Source organism: Takifugu flavidus, chromosome 21, assembly GCF_003711565.1.
Source record: "Takifugu flavidus isolate HTHZ2018 chromosome 21, ASM371156v2, whole genome shotgun sequence".
Classification (NCBI taxonomy): Eukaryota; Metazoa; Chordata; class Actinopteri; order Tetraodontiformes; family Tetraodontidae; genus Takifugu; species Takifugu flavidus.
In genome coordinates, this window is record NC_079540.1 from 9,733,689 (window position 1) to 9,751,671 (window position 17,983).

At 45.7% G+C, this 17,983-nt stretch overlaps 1 protein-coding gene and 1 long non-coding RNA gene across 2 annotated transcripts in view; one reads left to right on the top strand and one right to left on the bottom strand.

Annotated features, from left to right (window-relative positions):
- The window catches only part of crybg2 (crystallin beta-gamma domain containing 2), a 27,911-nt gene extending 12,611 nt beyond the window's left edge, over window positions 1–15,300 (bottom strand). Inside the window, exons 1-4 of the mRNA XM_057020643.1 lie at window positions 14,934–15,300; window positions 8,591–8,693; window positions 5,704–5,865; window positions 3,282–5,539 (exon numbers count right to left, since the gene is read on the bottom strand). Coding sequence (XP_056876623.1) covers window positions 3,282–5,539; window positions 5,704–5,865; window positions 8,591–8,693; window positions 14,934–15,127 — 2,717 coding nt within the window. The 5' untranslated portion in view covers window positions 15,128–15,300. The remainder of the gene's footprint in view (window positions 1–3,281; window positions 5,540–5,703; window positions 5,866–8,590; window positions 8,694–14,933) is intronic.
- Window positions 15,109–15,997, top strand: LOC130518215 (uncharacterized). The gene is made up of 2 exons (XR_008947963.1): window positions 15,109–15,230; window positions 15,671–15,997. It is a non-coding gene; the product is annotated as an uncharacterized LOC130518215 (long non-coding RNA).
- The last annotated feature ends 1,986 nt before the right edge of the window (window positions 15,998–17,983 follow it).

Genomic DNA, 17,983 nt, shown 5'->3' on the forward strand with positions numbered 1-17,983 from the left:
AACAAACAACCTCTGTAACATTTCAGCCTCTACAAAGTCATCTAAACTAGTGGCAGCATCAAACCAGACTGGAGTTTAATGATAGTTGTGTCTAACCTTCATTAAGTCACCAACCTGACCAGAAAACTGTCCTCAAGTGCCCTTAATGATCCACAACCCAGGGGCTCCTGTCCTGGCCCCGGCTCTGTATATCACAGCTCTAAGAACCACACCATAATATGTCTGAAGGCACACTCCAGCTGTGATGCAATAAGACAAACACCACTTTATTGCAACCTGGAAATGATGTAATGGCTGAAACTATAATAATCAAGGGGAGCTGGAGATGCTGAGAACCATCCAGGTTTGGAAGGTTAACATCAGCATCAGGAGCAATGAAACCAAAGTCATCTTCACTTCATTTCTTCTTCCATCTGAACTCTGGGGAAAAACCCGCCATTATCCGTCACGAACAGCTAACACGCTTCTTTCACGACAGATTACAACTCTGATGAAGGCATTTGCTGTCGAACAGTGAAAGGAATGTACATGGACCTTCCCCTTCCAAAGAACAGCAACATGATTGACAAGTGTAAACAGTCAGTGCATGCCCAGAATCAGGAAGCTTCAGGCAGCCAGCCACACACACCTGTTCTTCCTGGAGCGGGACCAGCTTCCATCTAGCCTCTAGGTAGATTTTTGGGACTATATTTGCCTGGAGTGACGGACCTTCATGCCTGCCTCTATATCTCTTTGCTTATTTGTGAGGTTTGTGGGGCTGTTTGCATCGCTGAAAGGCTCAAAGGCTTTAAGGGAGAATGTAAATGACTGAAATCACTTATTGACAAGGCACAGCCGGTGGAAACTGCATCTGTATGGATAGCCTTGCCTGGGGGGGTGTATGTGTTCATATGTGTCTTTTAAATGTTCACATCCTTATTCACTTAAAAAAAATCTGTACAACAAAAACATCAGAATGAATCATGGTTCTTGCATTCAGGCCTTAGGTTACAACATATCTGCCGTGCCAGAATGACAGATTTTCTTAACACTTTACAGGTACAAGTGACTGTTCCGACTGTTGAGAAATCAAGTTTGTGGCCACAAAAATCACTGGACTGTGCTCAAAATCATCCAGAATGAGAGCTAGAACTACAAAAAAAGGTGTCGAAACAATTTGAAGGAACAGAATCTTCAGGTTTTGGCAGCTGAATATTAAATATATGTGGATGAAAGCAAAAGCTGGAATTAGCGCCATTGCTAACAGAACAATCCCAGGCTCCTGAATGGGGTGGAGGCATTTTTAAGGCTGAAATCCATTAAAGATAATGCTCAATCGAAAAGCATTTAGTCTTCATGTCCTCAGACATTTTCCTGCGGCGAACTTGTGACGCAGGAGAACTTTCACATGTTTGTGCGCAGGAAGAACAGCCATTTCTCTGCAGGCTTGTCCACTTCTCTCCTAATACGTCAAACAGAGACAAACAATCTCACCTAAGAGAGCGACTAAAGCTGACAGCATGAACAGCATGTGCCTCATCTGGCTGCAGAACCCAGCATTCCACGGATATTTGCATTTCACCACAAGGCTAAAAAACTTAAAAGAATGAAGGGATTAATAAAACATGATCAACTTGTTCTTAGTCTCATTAGGTAGCAATTACAGAAAGACAGCCTTTCTATTCACTATTGATGACAATGTGGAAAAACCTGCAGAAAACCAGATTTTATCTTTAGTTTATGTCTAATCTTTTAAACTTGAAATGGTAAATTTACATTTTTTAAAATAAAATTAAAGTCGGGTCTGATTATGCTGATTAATGGAACTGATCATTAGCCAGGAGGTCTAAAACAGGTATGTAATATTTATACTGTATACTATACATATGTCCTGCTGGAAATGTACATGTTTAATCATAAATGTTAAACATGTCATATTCTTCACCTCTTTAATATCTATGTTAAATCATCATCATGAGTCAGGTGATCCACTCAAACGTTTGTGCGGCTTTGGTGGCTCCAACCAGCGTCCTCTCAGTAAAAGTTGCGCATTGCTGCCATCTTGTGGTTCTCAAAGTTCTGACATCTTTGGGGACGTGAACCAGACCCCTTCATACAACACAAGTGAAGCTGTTGGAGATTAAAAAAATGAAGGCTGCAGGTGGGTTCCAGCTCCATCACTCAAGAATTAGTGATGAGTACTGTAATCTGAAAAATGTCTTTCAAATCAAAAAAGGTGCCGATTATCTGCAACTGTTGGCACCGATGACACAACCCAGGAAAAGGAATTGCATAACGAGAAACACACACACACACACCCTCTCTCTCTCTCTCTCCAATATGTCAGATATCACAGATGTTACCTGAAAGGCCACCTTTCCTCAAAAATAAAACGTGTGGATCATCTCCAGCTACATTTGGATCTTTTATTTCTTCATCACATTCCTCCAATAAACAAAAAGGATGTGAAAATAGGGAAGAAATGAGCTTCCTGCTGAAGAAGAGAACCAACTACAAGTTCTGGTGACGCAGCAGCAGCTGGAAGGATGAAGGCTGATGAAAGTGTGGCCAGTGACCAGAGCTGGAACCACTGGGATTACAGCCCGGACAGGTCGGCAGGTCAGTGGCAGAGGATCACGGATCTGCTCATATTGTGTCCACAGATACGGAGTCAGGGTTTAACAACAACCTTAAAATGGCATTTGTTTACGACAAGGCTTAAATCTGATTTATTGCTTTAATCTAGAAGTGAACTTTGTGTTATTTGCCGGCCCGTGTGTCGACACCCCCACTTTATTGAGGAATGTCTGAGATAAATAACTGGAGTGATCTTGACACGTAATCATGTCGATCAATCAATCACATTCTTCAGTCTAGAAGTGGAGAACGCCCACAGAAGCTATGTCAGCGACATGCCTTGCACGTGCACGTGGGCTCCAAAGAAAAGTTCCTGCTGCAGGGAAACTGCTCCTCTGCCGCTGACCTCGTTATCAGAGCAAATGTTTAACCATCACATTGCAGGGTCTTATCAGATTACCAGCGTGTAAGCCAACACTCTAGAGGGTTGCTTGGCTGCACGAGGGCACCGTTGGTGTGTACGTTTCGGAAGAAATCATGGGAAAACACACCTCGCAGAGGCCGCACACCCTAACGTATGAGCCACGGAACCGTCTCAAACACGTAAATCATAAAAGAGATTTGATTGGTTGAACTCGCCGTCGCGGCCGCTAAACATTCCCAACAGACCTCAGCTCTGGAAATCTGACTCCCGTCTACCAAAACACAAAAGGCTTCCCTCTTACCCTGGACTTGGGTCCCGCTGGGCTCCAGCTGGACGGTCGGGGCTTCCCGACGGCACGGTTGTGGCTGTGTGAAGCGAGTCCGTCAGGTGGAGTGCTGCTGGCTGTAGGTTGCTGCTCCTGCCTGTGTTCCGAGTAATCGTATCCACCCACTCTGCACTCTGTGGAACCCTATTGTGTTGAGGCGCGGAGCCTGTGTGTGTCATCGAGGCTGTGACCAGCGCCGCGGTATCAGTGGCCGTGCTTGTCGTGCAGATACTGTCGGCGTTCCTGCCCTCTTTGCCGCCTTCCTCCGCTTCTGCCCTAATCAAAACTTGCTCTTTTGCCTCTGCGCTGTCATCATTTATTATCACTTCCTGTCTGGTGTCATAACTCACGCAGCTTCTACGAGTCAGGTAAATCAGCGGCTGTCTTGGGGACAGCTGCTCACTGTTGGGGGGGGCTTCTCTTTCCAATTCTCTGGCCTGGGGTTCCTGGGAATCCTCCAGCTGCCCACGCATCTCAGCAGAGGGCGGAACAAAGTCACATACCATCCGTTTATTCACCTGCTCAACCGGTTTAGCGAGTAACTTCTCCTCTCTTGTCTCCTTCCCCTCTTCTTTCATTTGCGCCATCACGTCCAGAAACTTTCTGTCACCTGGCAGGTGAGTTTCAGAGCCGTGGCCGTCTCGCATCCCTCCCTCCCCTGATTTCTGCACCGTTCTCCCTCCAAATGTTCCTTCATCTCTCCCTGAAAGGTCACCCAGCTCCATGTGCAACCCCCCAGTCTTCCCCCTGTCCTCCATCTGCACTCCTCCCTCATCCATGGTGTACATCTCGTCATCGCCGCTCTCCGTGTTGTCTTCTTCCGCGCTGTAATAGATATCCATGACGCTGCCGTCATCTGACCCGACGCTGAGATACGAGGGACTCAAAAAGCCGTCCATGTCTCCAGGAGCAGCAGGTGTTTTCCGCTCGAGATTCCTTACGGGTTTCTTCTGAGGGACAGCAGAGGGAGAGCCCGCCCGAGAGCTCGTCTGGTCTTTGACGACGTCTCTGACTGGAGTCAGAGTCGGGACCGAGTGGGTAATCCGAGCATCTCTTCCTGGGGCTGTTCCATAGTCAAAAACAGGAGGGGCTGAGATTAGAAGCGCGGTGTGAGGAGTGTTTTCCTTTATGTTAAAGTGCTGTAATTTCCCCTGCGGAGGGCTGTGGGCCGGCTCAGCCTGCTTCCCTCTCCCGGCGGTGGAGTACAGAGAGGATGGAGGGACTCCGCTCTGGAGATCTGTGCCCCTGTTGGATTCGGCTTTGTTCTGATATGAAGTAAATCTGGAACTTCCAGGAACAGAAATTCTGTCAGGATCTATCGGATCCTCTCTGTCTGCAGCGGAGTCGGTGGACAGGTCAGGGTGCGAGGGAGCCGTGCTTTCTGCTCGGTACTCATCAAGTGTCCTCACGATGGTCAGCGACTGTTGGCCCGTGGTAGAATACTGAGGGGGAGGGGTCGCCAGGGACGAGAGAACCTCGGAGGTGAAACTCTGTGGGAAGAGGGAATCGTACAGCGCTCCGTAAACCTCGTCTTGATTCACAAGACAAGGAGTCTTCTTAGGGCCGACAGCTGACGACATCACGGCTTCAGGAGCCCACGTCTCACCAGGAGTGGAGGCAGGCTCCGCCTCCGGTCCGGAGATCACGGCGTGATGGTCAGCGGTGGCCGTGAAGGGATTACCGAGCCCTTCAGGAGTCTGCAGCTGATCACCTGATGTTTTACCCCCGATGGCCTCAGAAACGGGGGCAGAATCCTGACGAGTGCTGTTGTGTTGAAGGATGGTGGAACCAACCGAGTCCACAACTGTTCCTCCCTGACCAGAGGGATGGAGAGGCCGGTCAGCCGGATGGATGGGCGGGGTCTGACTTCCTGTCTGAGCCGCGGCTCCAGGAGCCATCATGCTGCTTTGCGCCACGTTTTCATGAGCAGAAATGTTCTCTTCTGAGGAAGCCGCGGTGTCCATCTGCAGCTCGGGGATGGTTGCGAGCGGCGCTTTCGGCGCTTCGTCAGGGACGTCGGCGTGACCGACAGGCTTCCGAGGCTCCTGCAGTTCTGCGGCGGCGTTGAGAGACACCGGTGGCTGCGAGAAGCTTGATTCAAAGTGGTTGGGGGCCACAGGGGGAGGGGACGGGATGTCGAAGACGTCGTCGGTGTCCAGCTCGGGCTGAGAAACGCTCAGCATCCTTTTTGTTTTCAGGTTATCCGACTCCGCCCGACTGAGTTGCGAAGGAGTCTGGAAAAGGATCGTTTGCAGTTTCATTCAGAACGTCAACTAAATTTAAACAAAGACATTTTCATCTCTCGAAATTGCTTTAAAAATGTTTAGAATCTGACGACACAATAGGTTAGAAGTTACACATGGTGGACGGGACACTTGAACAGGGGACAATTACTCACAGAGGACTGGCTGGATTCTTCAGGCTCTGGGACATGAAGGCCAAAAGTGCTCTTAGAAATGTTGTCCTCATATTTCTTCTTCTTCTTTTTAAGACCAAAAGAAAAGGTTGCAAACCTTTTAGGCTTGCGCAGGTCCAGCTCTGAATAGCTGATGTCTTTGTCCTGACAAGGAGACAAAAACAGTAATAATTCTTCAACCTTGCAGAGGTCCCACCACACCCCATGATACTTAAATAGCTAATAGACAAAAAACATAACAGCAGACAACTCGTCTGTGCACCAACTCAACATTTAACAGTCACAAATTCCTGAGGCTCAAACGTCAAAGGTGGGCAGATGTTTCCATCTCTTTGTGTCATCATCAAAGACTTCTTTCAAAGAGAGTTCCACCTCTGGTCATCATATCTTTAGTTTTCTAATCTATGAGAAAGATGAATGGGGCAGGCAGCAGGCAGGTTCTGCTGTTGTGAGAATCCTGTTTGAAACTTGGTGAAGATAAGATGACAAAGAGAGATGAAGACAGGTGGAATCCACTGGGTGTGGTGGCAGATGGAGACATTCACTCTGGAGACACTTCGAGGTCAAGAGGAGAAAACCTATAATAATATAACATAAGAATGCACCATTGCCACCTGCAATGATGTCCTTAGAAGCTGGGTGTCGTGGTACATTCATTTTTTCTCTTCATTGATTTGTTTTATAGTGTTTTTAGATGTTTTCAGTCAATACACATTAACCGGATCATTTATTACCATTTATTTATTACTGGGAGCTAATAATGCCATATGACATCGATGATGAAGTACCCTGGGCAAGGGTGAGATGGAGTTAAAAGAACAAAAGTCTCTGTAAATCTACTCAGTAAATCTGCCAAGATCCTTTTTATGGCGCCTCTGAACACGATTGCTGCTATCTGTCGTAGCGCAGTTGCGCCCTCTGCTGGAGACACTTCCACTGCTGTTAGTCACACATTTAGTGGGTTTTAGGTCAGGATTAAAGATCTGCTGCTGCCGGCAGAATCACTAAATATTCATTTGATTATGTGATGTTTGGTTTGAGCCGTTTTGAACGCACTCACATGATATTTGTCGACTTTGATGCTGGCAGTGTTCAGAACTGACATCTTGAAACTGTCACAAATTTACTTTTGTCACTTTCTTGTAAACAAAAAAATGATCAAAAATATCATCTTATTACCAAACACAAGACATTTTTCCACAATTATTTCATTATAATATTCAAGCTTGTGTTACATTTGTCTGAAAACTTTCCCCCAACACTGTATATTGATTCTAGCCTGTGTAATCAAATATAAACCATATTTTTATTGTCTGGGAATATAAAATATAAGAGTACTGGGTTTCTCCCAGTGCTCTGGGTTCTTCCATTTCCTTTTCACTGATCAATATCATTCCCAATATCACTGATAGTTGTAAAGACCCCTTCTCCTTTCAGATATGCAACAAGGATAAACGCAGATATATCAGTAGTAGGTGAGGGAGAGCCGGGATGGCGTCAGGTTGGGGCTGAATTGAGTCATCACACGCTGTGACTGGTGTTTTGAAATGAAACTGTACTCTTCCCAGCAAACTGCAACTGCACCCACACCAGAAATGTGAAAGTGCTGTGTTTGGGCCCAGTTGGGTGGCAGGGGTGCAGGAATGTGACCTGGGTGGGTCCCTATCGTGGGCCGGACCTCCAGGAAATGTCAGTGGTGCAACATTCAGCTCTCTGAGGTTGCAGGTACATTCATGTCTTCGACTTATGTCTGGGGGGGACGCTTCGAGCAGGGCTCGTGGACATCTGAGTGAGAGGGTGGGAGGAAGACAGCTTTTCAAAATAAGACTCAAGGCAGAATGTTAGAAAATCTCCACATTTGGAACCCAGAGAGAACCCACAGAGACATGGGGGGAAGATGCAAACCTCCGCAGCACCCTGCCGCCCCTGACTGAAAGACATTAATTAGGCTCATGCGAGAGGAATTCACAAGACAGGTGACAATTATAGATCATATGTTCATGCGGGATGAATGAGCTCCTTTTACTAGAAAACAAAAACCCTCCAGTCTATTTATAAATGGAACAAAGCCAGTCATTCATAAAACATCAACATGCGTGTCCTGTAGCTCCAGGGCTACCTGCTGTAACGTGCAGGACGTCGGGGCTCCCTCAGTAATGTTGGTGCTTCTAAACTCTCTCTGGAGGGTCTTTTTGTTGCAAAGGAGTGACGTTTTGTTTCAGAGTGTCTTCCCCCTCTGACCCTTATGAAAGCCAAGCAGCCTCACACCGTTCACACACCATCCACTCACACTCGCACAGTTAGAGTCTGCAGTCAACATAAAGTGGCTGTTTTGGACTGTGGGAAGAACCAGAGCACTGGGAGAAACCCAGTACTCTTATATTTTATATTCCCAGACAATAAAAATATGGTTTATATTTGATTACACAGGCTAGAATCAATATACAGTGTTGGGGGAAAGTTTTCAGACAAACACAAGCTTGAATATTATAATGAAATAATTGTGGAAAAATGTCTTGTGTTTGGTAATAAGATGATATTTTTGATCATTTTTTGTTTACAAGAAAGTGACAAAAGTAAATTTGTGACAGTTTCAAGATGTCAGTTCTCAACACTGCCAGCATCAAAGTCGACAAATATCATGTGAGCGCGTTCAAAACAGCACAAAAACAAACATCACATAGTCAAATGAATATTTAGTGATTCTGCCGGCAGCAGCAGATCTTTAATCCTGGAAGTGAAAAGGAAGCACACACGTGTGCAATTGCCTATTCCGATCAGATTTCTGCTCTACGTCAGCGTTCCGAAGGTTCACTACCAACCTCCATTTCTGTGCTCCTGTGAAGAAAGTCACCGTTGAGATACTGACCTTTGACCTCGGAGCAGTGGCATACAGGGAGCGCTTGTCTTTGAAGACGATGTCGTGCGTCCAGGTCTCAGCGTAATCGGCAGTTTGGCTGGACTCAACAGCACTGAAGAAACACAGGCAAACATGACGTTAGTCGGTCCCTTTCGATTGGCAGAAAGAGTATTAGAGCATATATAATGTATCTATATTATCACTATGATATAAGTTTACAGCAATGAAGGGGCTGTGCCATGAAAGGCAGCATAAAGAGCTTGTTTTAGTGATTAATGTCTGCACATTAGCTTTTCAATACCCATGCCTGGAACAGAGTAATGCTCTTAGAAGGTGGCGTTATACGTCTCTGACACACAGTAGGTGCAGCAGGACAGTAGTGACTTTAAAAGAAATATGCTTCTTTGTTAAATAAACCAGTGAATCACTGTTGAGGGAATGTTGAACAGAACCGGCTAAGCAGAAAGTCAGCGTGCGTTTCCTTCATTCCTTCCATACTGGGTTTTTGAGTGCAAGAGAATCAATGAGCACAAAAATTGGAATGAGCACTACCTATCAGGGCTCAATTTATTAAAAAGAAGCAGAAGAAAGACCAAAAAAGCTATCTGAAGTGAGCTGACTCCCACAGCCTCCATATTTCACACCTTGTTTATCCAGCTAGTCCCCAGCTAATGGACCATAGCAACCGTAAACGGCCTGAAAATGTACAGAAGTGTCTGGCTGTTGCTTTGTTTTAGCAATAATAACTGAAGAATATTAAAAGTTGCGCAGCCGTTGCGAGTGAGACGCCCCCAAATTAGTGTTTGCTCATAACTAAGTTGGTTGGGATGGAAACAAGTGGAGAATGAGACAGTAAGTGGTGTCGCCTGAATTTAAAGTGGGGTTTTCATGGGGACTCTGTCCAGCGTGATCTGGAAGAGTTAAAGTTGTTATGGACCGAGGTGTTTATCCCGCCTCACACCTTACTGGTGTCGGCGTGACGCTGTGGTGGTTTAAAGTAAACAGAGATCACTCATCAGCCGACGTCATGTCAAACAGCTGGAAACAAAGAGGTCTTTGTGCACCCGCGCCGTTTCCCTTTGTACGACTGCAGGAAACAGGAAGCCACCAGCGGGGAAACGGCAGATGCGCCACGCTCACCTCAGAGAGGATGGCGTCGCCGCGTCCGCTCTCTTCCCAACAGAGGTGGATCGTCTCACTGGATCAGAAGTTTCTGCTGCACCTGCTTTACTGCAGTGAGCCACCTCTTTGGAATTGAGTGCTTAATCCAGGTAGAGCTCTGGATTAGCCACTTAATCTACAGCTCACGTTAGCTCACGCTCAACAGTACAGGCTTGATGGTGGACGGGGAGAGGAAACTAAGGAAGTTGGTGCAAAGATCCACTAAATAGGTGGATAAACAAAGAGGAAGGAAAATATCTCGGGTAAATAAATTCTCTACCAGCTTGTGTGTTTGATTAAGAACAAGCCGAGCGGGAGGCAGAGAGGTGAAAGAAGAGCCAAAGGGGACTGAAGACATCACAACAGCCACAGGTTCAGAGCTCTGCAGCACAATCTAAAGGTTTCGGCTAAATATGAGGTCGTGTTGAGCAGCGTCACACGCTGGAGGTGTGTTCTGCCAGCATGTGTGTTTTCCCACACAATAAATCCTCAGACTGGAGCTGCATGCATGGCCTGAAGCACATTTGTAGGATGCAAATCATGCAAAACAGCCGCGGCTCTGTGGAACGAGATGTGAAGATGTGAAGACGAAGCTGATAACAGCCTGAATGTCAGAGATGGAGGACTTTAAAACTGGCTTATTAATGCAGTCCCCTGTAATTATCATGGTCAAACGCATGTAGAAACTCTCAGTTACACCACAGGCACAAGTCAAAAACCTGAAAACAGGTCAGAACACATCGATGAGTGGCTACCTGCCACACACACACACACACACACACACACAGCCTCTCTATGATGATCCACTCAAAAGGACTCAACCAACGAAAAGTCAATGCTCTGTTGAAACTCCTAAAGGATGGAATTTACTGACGAAGCTCCTAAATTTACCTCCATTTCTGATCAACCCACCAGATCAACGATGACACGATGATCAAACAAAGAAAAGGGTCCCCTGGGGATGAAACGTGGGAATTTGTTTAGCAAATGGAAGCATCCACAGCATCTTTTATTGGTGTTAATGTAAAAGTTGAGTGACTGTGTGACTATGGGAGGACAGAAATGTGTTTATTTACATCAAATTATTTGAGCTCCATTAAGTGCAGCGTTAGTTTGATTTATAAAGGAAAATTGCTGATTCGCTGTAAATGCTGCAATTTGTCTTACAAATAATATGAAACACGGACTCAGATCTTATCTAAAAATCAAAGATTTGACATTATCAATCAGGTGATTTCAATTCTAAGAACCTTTTAAGTACAGATGGACGAAAAGGACACGGAGAAAACCAAAAAAAAAGGAGCAATTAATAGAAAAGGAAGAAGAAAAACAGCTCAAAACTAAAACACAGCTTGAAAATGTTCATGAGACTGAGAACAAGGGGATCTGGGAGCCAGTGAAGCTGCTGCAGGCGCGGCAGGTGAGTTGGTGAATCTGGGGGAATTTGAGAAATGTGTCGACATGATGCCTGGGGACACAAACGTTCAACAGGCAGCAGATAATCTGCTGCCTCTGACATGTGGGATCAATTCACTCCACATGTGACTATGAAGAGATCCAGCACAGTAGAGTCAACGTAATAAAGAGCCTCCAGTGACGCTTCTCATGTCTGGAATTTACTAAAGAAGCACCTTAGTCAACCTCTGAGGTTGACTAGCCAGTTGGTCAATAAAGACTAGACGATCACACAAGAAAAAAAAAGGGTCGCCTGAGCACCAAAAAGTGGAATTTGCTCTGCAAATATGCGTTTTAGAAGTTTAAAATCAATGTGAAACTGGGAGCCAGTAAAGCTGCTGTAGGACGGGGCTGAATCCAGTCCGTCAGGATCCCAAAAACAGCTGCGACAACAGGTGACCTGTAGAATAAAGCCTCAACAACTGCAGCCGCATTTAAGGATCAAACTGCCCGATGTCGCTGAAGGATCTCATCAAACCTGGTGTGTGTCCCCCCCCCGTCATGACACAGGTGGCTCACCCCCAGCAGCACAGCAGCTCGTGTGTTGTAGATGCAGTCATCAGGACGTCACGTTGCCCCTGATCTTTCGGCACCTTTGTGTTGACCCATCAAACCTGCTGGCTTCTCCTCTTATCTCAACTTAATCATCATAAAGTCCAACACACACACACACACCACACACACACACACACACACCTACAACCCTTCCTGGATGTACTGAACACAACGCTCAGCCACAAATACAGTTTTTGCTGCTCCAATAAAAACAAAATGTGTGTTTAACTTTCACCCTGGTACACACTGGTGTGTCTGTCACTGTGTGTGTGTGTGTGTGTGTGTGTGTGTGTGTGTGTGTGGGGTACATATGGACTACCAAGATCCTTATTCTACTAGCAAAGTGAGGACATTTAAAAGAACCGTTTCAGGGTTCAGATCTTGGGGGGTTAGTTGGGATGGTCATGGTTACAGAGACGGGTAAGATATTACTTAACGAAAGGCCTCACAAAGATAGAAGTATAAAGGTGTGTGTGTGTGTGTGTGTGTGGGGATCAGCTGTAGGCATGTGGAGGGGCAGGTTTCTCTGCTGCCATCACACATCCTCCACAACAAACTAACTTTTCTTAAATCCTCAGACACGAGGGCCTGTTCAACTCGTTGCAGGTGGAAACGTGCACGTTGTCTCTAATCCCACACAGCAGAGGTGAACTCAGGAATGTTGGGGATGACTTTGACATTTCCCTGAACTGCACGGAAGCGCTGAGGAGTCAAAACAAGCAGGATCAAGGCTTGGAGATGTTTCCCACTGATGAGGGAATCTTAAGTCTGGCAGCTAAAACCCTGAACCAGGATTAATGTTAAATCCTTCAGCAACAACAAAAACATATTTAGTTCATGTCTGGGATGCAGCCTGCATGTAGGACGCTCAAAGAATGCAAAACACAATTTATGGAATTAACTGTTAAAATCAGACGTAAGCTTCTTTCCTTGAGGCTTGCATGCGTCTGTGTGTGGATGTTAAGATTCTTCTTCTCTTTAGTTGCTGCTGGATTGTTTTTAGACCAGCAGAGCGTCACTGCAGCAGGAAGCTGCGCCTGATCGGCGACTTCATTTCGTTTTTATTTGGCTGTGCAAACACGAGATATCACTCTTTCTGCTCCACGGCCTGCCAAATAACAGGGCTGCACAGCAGGTGATCCGTGAGCAACATGTCACCTCACCTCACCCACAAACACACACACAGGCTGTAGGACGGCAGCTGGGTTTTACCTCCTGAGTAAACATTTAAACCAACACTTCATTCTCCACCGTTCAACCGTTCTTGCATTTGTGAAACTGTTAAACATTTTATTCATTCTGTCAAAAGGGTGCGTCCGCTACTTACCAGCGTACCTCTAGAAGGATGTAAAAGGTCATTGACAGGAGACTGATGAGCCTAAAGAGTAATAAAGACACTGTGTGTGAGTGTGTGTGTGTGTGTGTCTGGGTGGGCACGGCTCAGAAAAATCCTTTAAGTGGTAAAGGACACACACGAGTTAACAAGTGATGCAGAAGTCTCATCAGAAGTTAAGTTTCCAACACACTCCTGAATCCAGGCGTCAACAATCCAAAGCACAAGCAGCTCAGTCCTTCCCAGAGTTTGCGTGTGACGGTTTCTTCATCCAAACACGAGATAGAAAACCGAGCAGAGCAAAAGGCGCGCAGGTTAGCTGATCGCTAACTTTAGCACCAAGCAATTACATCACATCTTAAGTAGCATAATGCACGTTTCTGCTGTCTGAGAGAGAGAAATGAGGAAGCAACACATCTGAGGTTACAACGGGTTAGTCCAGACCATCACGCGTCACCCGGCGTGATGGTCTGGTTTCACACACTCTTTGGAATCGCCAAGTACTTCCCATCCCTTCTGTTACACCACAAACAGACTGCACATGAAGGTACAAGCATACACCAAGAGTGAGTCAAGAATAACACCACAGCAGCAGCATGTGGTGTGCATTGATATGAAGGCGTCTGTCCATCTTTCTGTCCCTCTGTCAAAGGGAGACAGGACAGTTTCAAGATTCCACATTGCTTAATGACACATTTAGTTTCACCTTCCTTCAAGTGTCATTGAGTCTTTACAGATGCTCTGCAGGGTATTCTGAGGCTCTGCTGCAGACCTTCCTGAGCAGCACAAAGGCTGCCTGCATGTATATCTCCTTTTCCTTTCTTTTACCGTCAGGACAGATGTGACACGGACCACGTCACGCAGATGCTGCGCTAATATCTGCCGTGTTTTTAAACTCTTCGCTGGCGGTTTTCAACCAACCATCAGGTTTCAGAGCTGACTTGACTCCAGATGAACTGGGTGGGACCTGAATATGATCGCTTTCCCCGTAACTGGAATGTGCGGCACCTAAATCTCTCAGCCCGTCTCCCTGCTTTTGCCGTTGGTCCTGCGAGTTTACATGCGGACAGGCTGCAGTTTAGCAGCTGCTGCCTGCACCTCTGTTTATGGCCCCGCAGCTTCTCTCATGGCTATCACTCAGCCAGCTCCACTTTAAATTTTGAAACCTGTAGCGGTCATAAAAGCAGAGGCGTTATGTCCAAACCTGTCCACGTCAGAATGAACAATCGCCAGTTGTTTTCACCAAAATGATCAGGGCTTTTTGTTGGTTCCTCAGGTAACGACGGTTCAGTGTTGTACTGTCCAACACAAAGTCACAGTTCTACATAACATTTAATCTCATGGTTGCATGAATCAAGCAGGGGCAACAGAACCTACTCATCATGCAGATAGAACACATGAGCGTCACCCGAGCATTGAGATAAAAGTGCAGCATGGAACATTTAGCAGCTTCAAGTTTCTTACTTTACTCTTAGAATCTTAAAAAACAGCAAACTGCAGGATCCAACTGGTACACCCCATCGGACGCGTCTTGGATGCCTTTTCTTCCCAACACTATAAACACTGAGATTACGTTTTCTTATTTTTCTTTGATGTAACAAAGCTCAGCAACACTAAAGCTTTTCATTGATGAACCCTGAGCTTAAAGGTTACACTCGTACCTGCCCCTTGTCGTTAAACCACCCACAACAATTAATTAGCGTTTTAAAGTGAAAAGTGACTGATGTGGGACACGGAGCAGCTGTAGGCCACATGCACGCAACACACACGCCACAGGCCAGAATTTGCAGAGAGAATCTACCTCCGTAAATCACGCAAGCAGGGGAGCCCCGTGAGTGCTGCACCTACCTGCGCGCCAGCTGGTCCTCACTGGCAGCCTTCTCCGGGCCAGAGCCGCCTTTCGACTTGCTCTTGATCCTAAACAGCTTAAACTTCTTCTTCTCTACCTCAGTCTCCGCATCCCTCTCGGCCGCGCCGTCAAGGCTGGCTTCACTTTTGGAGAACAAACCTTTTAGAGACTTTCTGGAGCTCTTCTTCGCCATCTCTGTCGGATGGGGGGAGGAAGACTCGTGTCGGCTATCTGCAGCTGATGGAGGAAGAGTTGCAGAGGAAGAGCGAACTCGCACGGACGGCTCTTGCAGACAGGTGATATCTGCTCCCGCGGCTCCCGTGGTGCAGGATGTGGAGCTCAGGTGTGAGGACACGCCCCCTCCACACAGACAGCCCGACTCTGCTTAATGAGCGTCTGCACGCTCGTTGCTTTTGGTTGTTTTAGCTTGTTATTAATTGGACATGTGTCAACAGTTATGTCGTTCAAGCCTTCACAGAGTCACGTTGTAGTTTTTGGTAAAAAAACAAAACAAAAAAAACCCCAAAAACAAAACAAAAAAAACACACTAGACAAATAGTTTTTTGACCACTTTAAACTTGTCTTGTTTGTGGTAAAATGTATATTACAATCTACTGTAATTTAATAAAGCTGAAAATTTCCATTTTATTCTACAGCTTTGTGCAAAAGGTTTCTCTAAACTGTCTCTTTGTCTCACAAGTTAATTTACTTTGCCATCATGTTTTTAACTGTAAAGGTTCCTGGCCTACTAAAGCTAGAAGTGCTGTGCTCTGCGTGTCATCGTCATCTGAGGAACATCCTGCACGATCCCGTAGCCGTGGCGCAGCCCCGACACACCTCTCCGTGCACGTCGCCTGATCTGCCTCTAGATGGCGCAGTCGGCATGTTCAACCCCTTCAAAATGGCCACGGGGACCAGGTGACGTCAGGTTCCAGTTGGAATGAACGAGCTGAGGGTGGGATGAGCTCCAGCCTTCGAGGCTCCATCAGGAGGGATGGAAACAAGTTACAACGGGCGAGAATAGTTACGTTAAAGTGAGAAGAAAATAAAATATTCAATTCAATCTTTATTTATATGGCACTTTTCATACGCTAGGTAGCACAAAGTGCCTCACAAAGGATAAAAACAGCAAAGAGAACAAGAGAATCAAGAAAAACACATACACACACACGCATACAACACACTTACACACACACAACACACACACATAAACAAGCTGAGGCAAGCTGAGACATGGCTGGGCACCGAGACCTGAGGCGAAGGAGAAAATATTCTTTCATTAACTTGCACTCAATACCGCAGAGTGACCAAGTGAACACAGAAGTTCAAGTATTCAGGTCCTTTGTTTTGACCCTTGACCTTTACACCCCTGGGTCTGTCCTGGAGCCCTGACTTCAACCCAAGCACCTACTGAGACACCTAAAATTGTCTGTCCACAGAATAAAAAGAGTTAATATCCCATAAAGGTCGATACGGAGCCGTCGATATCTTTATGTCAAACCTTTAGTCCCATTGAGATTATTACTGCATTAGTCACATCCCCACACCCATGTTTATACCTCTGGCTGCTGACTAAAACTTTACTGCCATCGAAAGTCAAACATGTTGATCAGTCTGGAGTGGCGGGCGGAGATGAGCACGTGTGCTGAAGGCTGGTGATGAACTATCACACAAATGAGCTGCGGTAAATATAGACTGACGCATCACAACCATCCCGTGGCCTATTAACGCCACCGACACCACTGCAGTGGAATGTTGGCACACACACACACACATCTAATACATATCAAAAGGCTTCTCTTTCGTTGCTGCGGGACTTTTGACGGCGCAGAACCAAATACGTCCGCAGCAGCGTTGCAAGTTTCAAATCGACTTCATGTTGTTGAAAAAAAAAACAGCGTATCAAACGGCGGGCTGTTGTCACCGGTGCTGGTTTTCTGGCAGGCTGAGTCACAGCAACAGCATCAGGATTTGATAGGAAAGTATCGTCATACGTCAAGAAACTGCTCTTTTTTTCTAACACGCTGATGTTTTGGTTTTTTTTTATTTGTTCTGTGCAGCAGAACCAGGGCTCCTTGTATCCATGTAGCCACTTGCCGTGATACTTTATTCAGCTTCTCCACAGAAAAAGATGAAAACTGGAGTCATTTGTTGTAAACAGGATTCTTGGGTGGTGGATTTAAATCTAGATTTTCATCTATTATCACTGGAATTTCTGTCCACTCCTGCACTAAAGGTCCCTGTTAAAACAACAAGGTCCAAGAGATAGCAGCTTCTCCTTTTGACATTTTGCTAAATGACTCCAAAGGTTGGGTTTTGACATCGTGTAATACAACAGGGTGATTCAAAACCGAACTCTTTGACAAAGGAGGTCAACCTCCAGCAGCACGTGAGGGTGTGCCTCATAAGGTTACAGTAAGTATAAAGGTGGTAGTGTGCCGGTTAGTTAAATATATATATTGGTTGGAGGAAACGTGTCTTTTTCAGAATCGGGAGAAGCTGTGATGGAAATAAAATGAACTCAATCCTTTTGTTCTTCACTAGATTGTGGTCAGTGATTGTCATGGCGCGGGAGTCTGAAAATAACAATCTTTTCTGAGCTCCAGTGACTCTTTACTAGCTTATCAAATGAGTAAACCAGTGTCCAGGAATCAGAACATGACAGAGGTCAAGGGTCAAGACCAAATGAGTGCTATTGGGTTAAAAAGCAATTTGAAATGCATCATGGGAGCAGGAATCAATGACTTCATGCTCAATGATTCCAGGAAGAGATTCTCTAACCACCCTTCATGTATTTTTACAGAGAAAACATCTAATTATTTTTTACTGCTATCTGCTATAAAATAAAGATACATTGTTGCAGGTCTATTAGTTCGATGTTTCTGTTTGCATAAAATCAAACTAAGATGAAGTTAATAAGTCATTCTTACAGCCAAAGACTGAGCAGGAGGGATTTAAACGATCACTCACAGCATTTTTATGCATACTAATAGTGAAATACAGTCAATACCTCAGGGAACAGGAGAATATTAGCACCATTAAATGAGAC